This window comes from Myotis daubentonii, chromosome 2 (genome assembly GCF_963259705.1).
Source record: "Myotis daubentonii chromosome 2, mMyoDau2.1, whole genome shotgun sequence".
In the NCBI taxonomy this organism is placed as follows: Eukaryota; Metazoa; Chordata; class Mammalia; order Chiroptera; family Vespertilionidae; genus Myotis; species Myotis daubentonii.
Genome location: NC_081841.1, coordinates 79,091,486 through 79,098,992, shown reverse-complemented (window position 1 = coordinate 79,098,992; position 7,507 = coordinate 79,091,486). Strand labels below are relative to the sequence as shown.

At 31.9% G+C, this 7,507-nt stretch overlaps 1 protein-coding gene across 1 annotated transcript in view; it reads right to left on the bottom strand.

Annotated features, from left to right (window-relative positions):
- Positions 1 to 3,055: 3,055 nt before the first annotated feature.
- PTPRQ (protein tyrosine phosphatase receptor type Q) overlaps positions 3,056 to 7,507 on the bottom strand; it is a 268,878-nt gene continuing 264,426 nt past the window's right edge. The window contains exons 61-62 of the mRNA XM_059683707.1: positions 5,111 to 5,234; positions 3,056 to 4,829 (exon numbers count right to left, since the gene is read on the bottom strand). Of these exons, the coding sequence (XP_059539690.1) occupies positions 4,792 to 4,829; positions 5,111 to 5,234 (162 nt within the window). The 3' untranslated portion in view covers positions 3,056 to 4,791. The remainder of the gene's footprint in view (positions 4,830 to 5,110; positions 5,235 to 7,507) is intronic.

Here is a 7,507-nt window from a genome sequence, read left to right as displayed (position 1 = left end):
CAAATGCATTTGAAACCCTGTGGATCCCTAATTTCATAGCAATCTCTCTCTCTCTCTACCTGTATGTTTCCCATGTCATATGAAACCATGATTCTGATATCAACACTTACATTCCCATTCATAATTTTACATATGTACTGTAATGAATGAACCCATAAAAATGAACATTATGTAAATGGCATATTGTATATCTAAAATGATTTTTCAGTATCCATCTGCTTTTTAAAATTAGCCTTATTGAATTACCTTGCCATGTTTGTTGAAATCCAATTGGCCAGCTATGTGTGGATTTTTGTTTTAACTTTCTATTTTTTTCTTTTAATGAGAAATATATACTGTAAATTATTCACTTCTGCTCTATTTAAAAATCATTTTGGATATTCTAGATATTTTTATCATTTCTATAGAAATTGTAAAACCAGTTCATTGATTTCTAGGAAAAAATGCCTTATGGGATTAAGATTTATATCGTGTTGAATCTGTACATTAATATTAAGAGAATCAACATCTTAACAATATTAAGTATTTGAGTTCATGGTCATTCATTTATTTGCATCTTCTTTAATTTTCTCATCAATATAAATGTTAGTATATCATACATATTTTATTAATTCTTAAGCATTTCATGTTTATGGATGCTATTGTTAATGGTATTTTTAATTATAATCTCCATATGTTTATTGATATTATGTAGAAGTAAAAGTAATTTTTGTTTCTTATATCTGGTAACCCTTTAAAGTTATTTATTATACCTGCAACTTTTCCTTTGATACATTTCTCAGTAATGTCTTCATACATGACTATATGCTCTACTCATGTAGACAGTTTTGTTTCTTTTTTTATAAACCTTATTCATTTTTTAATTTATTTATTGCCTTATTCTACTGGCTAGAAACACCAATGCAATGTTGAGTAGAAGATGTAAATATGGGCATTTTTGCCTCTTTATTGACCTTAGGGTGAAGACCTTTAATATTTCACCATTAAGTACGATATTAATTCTAGCTTTTTTGTAGTTGCCCTTAATCAGGTTTAGAAGGAACTTTCAACACTTTGAATAGGTCACTCCATTTTCTTTTGGCTTGCATTGTTTCTGAATAGAAGCCAGAATATTTTCTTTAGCTTTGTATCCCTGAGCAGGTCTCTATTGCCTTTGTTGCTATTAAAATTTTTATCTTTATCATTGACTTTCAGTAACTTGATTGTGATATGCATGTGGTCTTGGGCAGAGCAATTACCAGTAAGCTTTTACTATATTTATATGGGTCCCTGAAGATCTTAAAGAATTTTGTAAGCATTAATCAAAATGTAAAAGTATTCTAAAAAGTTTATAGTTTACTATAATTACTTCCTAATCCAATAATACTTTGAGTGAAAACCAAAGTAATATAAGTTTGACTCTAGAATCATAATCAAAATAATGCCTTTTGTTACCTTCTATTAAGTTAGTTTTATTTGCAGACACTAGTTCAGAATATCCTGTCAAAATGCCTGAAATGAACAATATCTTGACTTAATTTCCAATTCACATTTGATGTTATTTGGGTACAGTGTTGAGTCCAACATTTCCTTGAGAATGCTCTTAATCATTCATAAAAAAAAATCAATGGTCTTACTTATCAGAATTCAATATAATTTCCATAAGTTTCTCTTCAATCCCTATAGGTGAAACAGACATACAAATATAGCACTAAATATCACAAAATACAATACAATACTAAAATTGGATATGTTATCTTACTGATATATATTACAAGCCTGGGTAAAGATTATATTAACTTTGTAGAATTCAAAAATACTTTATTGAAATACTTTTATATGTGAGATATAATCTATTCCTTCGTGTGTCTTCATGAGTTGGTGGGCATAGGAGTCCGGTTCTGAATGGAAATGCCATGCACATTTATGAAGTCATGTCCAGCGAATATTACTTATCCTACGAAGGCAAGTTGGTTTGTCAAGATTATGCTTCTGAACATTGTTTCCATATTTTTGCTTTTAATATCATTTGGTTGAGAATTTCAGACCATTTTGTATTCCAGGCTTCATCAAATACTTCATTGTGAGTTTTCTAAATGTGCCCCATGAAAATGGATTTATCACAATAATGTCATGGACTGTAGAACATTCTGCTGAACTTAAATCCCATTTTAAAAATCAGTATTTGGTACCAGATTTGGAAAGTGAATCACCATCTCCTTTATGACAAGAGAAATACTTAATTAGCTTTTTTTTTTTTCAAGATTTCTTATACATTTCACCTATCATCTGAAAGAAGAAAACGCTGCATTTTAAAGCAGGATGAACGTGGAGGTGATATTCACAGCTGCTCGTGTCTCTGGCAAACCATTCTGAGAGGCTCCAGTTTCATTTGGTTCAGATGAAACACATGTTGCTCATTTACTGTACATGTGCTGCAATGTATTTTGACAAATCTGATCTAAAAATGTTACAGATGTCCCTCATTATTTTAATTTGAATTTAGTAGTCACCTATATAACTTGGCTATAATCTAGCCCTTTAAGGACATAATTAAGAGAAAAATTTAGGTATGGTTAATATGTATCAATTCAGTTACAGCTTTGTGATATAGTTAGTGACCTATTCACACTTAACAGGTGCTCTGTTATAATTTTTTTTTCTGATAATAAAGCCAAGTGTCTTTTTAAGACATGTTTTAAATAATTTCAGGTGGACATGAAATTATTCTGATCCTAATGTCTTTTAGAAAGTTACTATTCAAGTGTCTAAGATCAGGCAACAACATAACTTTAGTACTTGCTAGAAAAGGTTCTCAGGTCCCATCCTAGATCTACTAAAGCAGAATCTGCATTTTAACACAATCTTCAGGTGATTTGTATACACATTAAATTTTGATAAGCACCGTTTAGAGGAGGCCTTATATTTAATGTGTTTTATGCACACATATGCATATGGGTCAAATCTGATACTCTATGTTGTACATATCTCTTTTATACATATATTACAGAAAATTGACTGACTTTCAGATTGAACTGTTTATTTTCTTATTTAATACATTAAAAAGTAGCCACATCAATATTTTTCACAGGCTGTTATCTGTCTTCTACAAATACAAAAAACCACATTCATAAGTACCGGCATGCCACACTTTTTCAATGACCATGAATCACACTGAAGAACTTTGTATTCCAACTGAATCTTTTAGAGTTCTCATCATATCTTATTATTTTATGTAACTTTCTATAAAATAAACTTGTTGGTTGGAACAATCATGAACTACATTTATTTATACTTCCTTGCCCTGAGAAAACAGGAGGCAGGCTTCTTGCAAGATTATGGATTTAATTTCTTGGATAATAAATTCAATTTTAAAATTACTATCTATAGGTATCAAAGGAAATGATTTTATCTTAGTTTTATGCTAAATTATATTGTACTTACATATAATATATTTAATTACATTATGATAATTATCAATTATATCACAAATGTGATAGAAAATCAAATTTCTATTTATAAGGATCTCTGAAATCATGTTGCAAAATATCTCAATTCCTTAAAATTCAATTTTATTGGCCATCATATTTCCTATATTTATATTCCAGCAGAAATATGCACAAGATGTAATTCTTATCATGAAAGAAATAGAATAATTAACATTATTTTGTTTTATGACTCAATTGAAATCTATGACAAAATACCATATAATTCAAAACTTAATACATTGTTACTATCTAACAAAAAGGAGGCTGAAATATTTTCTTTTTTAAAAAATCTCTAATTTGCTGTTACCTGGTTGATTTTTTGTTTTCAGTTCTACCAAATATACTCCTTAATAATCAAACCCAAACTTGGGAATAAAATAAAGACCATTTCTTATGATCTATTCAGAAGTCTCTATTGGCACCACAGGAGCACATCATTAGTTTACAAGCTTGCAACACATTACATGTTTTTATTATTGTTTTTATAGATTTCTGCTGAAGAAAACCTTCAAAATTGATAATATTGGGTTGACTAAATAGCTAATGGACAAATACTCTGAGACATTTAACCGTATTTTGAAATATACAATATAGTGGTGCAGCTTGTGCCTGAACATGTACAAATGTAGATACACTAGAAAAGTCCTCTACAGCTTCATATAAGCAATTGCACTGTTTAATTCTTCTTGTTTCAAACTAAAGATCACAATGCAATTTAAATAGCCCTCCGTGTCCCCGAAGAGCTACTGTGTGTTGTATAAAAGCTAAGTAATCCCTGCAGTGTCAGGGGTTACTGTTCAGCTGTTCGAGATCATGAGATGATATCTCAGCACTCATAAAACAGAGGATTCAAAACACAGGGGCATGCGTGGAAGTACAGATCATAATGACAGTCCTGGAAGTTATCCACAAGAAACGTCAACACCCTGGAGGCCAAAATAACACGACTGAATCAACATTTACAGCTTTTGTTCAAGCGTAAGTCCAATATGGAGGGAAAATTCACATGGAAACATTAATGCTATAATAATAATAATTTTATTTTTGGCTTATTCCCAAAATATGAAAGACTTCAAAAACCTCTGGGATATCTTTTCTTAAGACATTTTAAATGAATAATATTTATTCTGTACAAAAGAAATAACTATCCTGAATCAGCTACTTATTAGAACTATTCATAAAATGTCAATGTATTTAGCAAGGCACAGTAAGGCAAGCATAAACATTTCTTTAAGTATGCACATTTCAATTCAGAAGAATGAGGGGTAATTTTGGCCCCTGGGATTTGAAAATATCTTCTGGTTGTAATCTTTGGTCTGAATATTTACATGGTGGTTTCTTCCCATTCAAGCTCAACATCACCTATAACATAAAGTAGTAGGTCACAAGAGAGAACTGAAGTTGACAATTCAAAATATTTAAATGTTTCATAGCAAAAATGCAGTGCAGATGAAAAAGCTATTATCCTAACTGGGCTTAGAAATAAAAAAAATTGATAAGTGCACAGCCAAGCTTCTAAATCATTTTCAATAATGTTTTCAAAAATGGCTTAAAAAACATTTTCAATAACGGTTGTTATTAAGTTAATTCTCCTACTATATGTGGTAAATTAGTAAATTGGGGTACTCATTGCCTCTGTTTACCTTCCATTGCATCCAAAGAGTCCATCTTCTGAAGTGCTGAATAGTTAACAAAACAGATGGGCTGGTTATTTCCTTTACTTGATAGGAGATCCAGAATACACTGGTGTAAGAAGATATACTGTGCCTAGACATAAAAGAAAGAGTGTTTAAATAAATGGATGTGGTGAAGATATTTTTTATAATATGATATGTACTGTGACATTGAAAAGTAATATTGAATTCAACAAATGCTAAATAGCTAAATTTGAGGCTACATACAGAATTTACCTTGTATGTAAATGATTTTCTACCATCTCAAACATCAGGTTTTCCAAATTCCTGTGGCTTCTTATGGCTTCAAGTGTCTTTAAAAAAAATACTTGTCGCCCTAACCGGTTTGGCTCAGTGGATAGAGCGTCGGCCTGCGGACTCAAGGGTCTCAGGTTCGATTTCGGTCAAGGGCATGTACCTTGGTTGCGGGCACATCCCCAGTAGGGAGTGTGCAGGAGGCAGCTGATCGATGTTTCTCTCTCATCGATGTTTCTAACTCTCTATCCCTCTCCCTTCCTCTCTGTGAAAAATCAATAAAATATATTTTTAAAAAAATACTTCTCATTGAACACCAAATGTTAATATGTTCTTTCTTGCCATGATTATAAAAAGTGACAAATTAGATTATTTAAATTTGTTTAGAAGTTTCCTTCTTCCTGTTAGGTCTAATTGAGTAATTTTTCTTATAAATAGTTTTCTTGTTGGAATGCAGATGCTAAATTTACTTTCGAATTCTGTGAGTGAGCATATCCATACACCATCAGCTCATTTAAGATACGTTTAATAATTCTTTTAATCACCTAACATTTGGCCTACTTATTGTCAAGTATCTGGTCTCTATTTGTAAATAAAAGGCAGTTGACCATTGAAATATCCAAACAATCTGGTGCTAGACAAGAACTCCTAACAGTTCATCTGAATGTTTGGGCTAAATTTATTACCATGCGAGTTCTTTAAGTTTATTCAGTATAATTCAACATTCTGTTAGCGTTTTTGAGTTTGGACTTCTCCAAAGGTAGTTAAAGTTATAGTCATAGAAAATCACCTTCACTTTTACTTAGGAAATATATCTGACATTAAAGGGATATAACCATGTGCTTAAGATACATAAATATACAAATAGACAACTGCTTTAAATAGAATGTCCTCTATGTGACCATCTGAAGAGGTTATATTTATATCTATTACTACTGTACTACAAAACCTGTTTGAAACCCCTTATTGAAACTGTCTTCAGAAATTGTTGGTCATTATCAGGAATATCTTTTTTTTGTGGATTACAGAATGTTTCCCCAAACGCCTCATTACCGGAATGTTAGTGCTATGAGAACAGAACTCTCCTATTCACTGCTCAATTCCCATTGCCTGTAACAGTGGCTGGCATGTCTAGTTGTGTAGTAAATGTTTGTAGATTTGGTCGCATTTAATTCTCACAGCTAACCAATCTTTACCATATAAGGACAGATTTCATTTGGAAAATATCCAGAAGTCATTAGGAATAAAGTTTTGTAAGTGCAACAGATCATCAAGTTTCATAATTCAATTTTGTTAAGGAATGAAGTGTTGTTATATTATTTTATAATGAAAAGTCTAATGAAATCATTAGTAAATTACTTCTCAAGGTAATTCCAAAAGAGTATTTTCAAACACATATAACACAATGAATAACATTATTGGTTAAAATAAATTGACACTGTATTTCCTTTGAAAACAACAATCAATTAGTCTACTATATATTTTTTTAATCACGTTTGAATTTGAAATGTGAAGCTTCTGACTGTTGCCATCTCATCTTCTCCACTGGAAAGCATGCTGGGTGGAAACTCCGCCAGCAGGGCAGGCTGAACTCCGTGGGGCAGTACTACATTTTCCAAGATCCCTCTGTCATGTGCATGTGTGTTATTGCCAAAGGGACATCCAAGAGTGAACCAGAGACAGAGAAGCAGCAATCAGACTGTCAATCCCCAGAGGGAAAGTAGGGGAGGGTGGGGATAAGTGGGAGAGATCAACCAAAGGACTTGTATGCATACATATAAGCCAAACCAATGGACACAGACAACAGGGGGATGAGTGGGGGGGGGGGGTTGGGAGTTAATGGGGGGGATGAGGACACATTTGTAATACCTTAACCAATAAAGAAATTAAAGATTAAAAAAAAGAGTGAAATTTCAGTTTCTTGAATAGATAGTTATATTACCTTAAGAATTAAACTTTTTGATGTAGTTTCCTCATCAGAGGGATCATAAAGTATACGTGGAAAGATTTAAAGGACTTAACATATGTAAAGTGTCTGCCAAAAAACTAGGAACCCAAAATATATCAGTTTTTTTCTTTCATGTTCTTCACATCAGTAAATCTCCAGGAGAA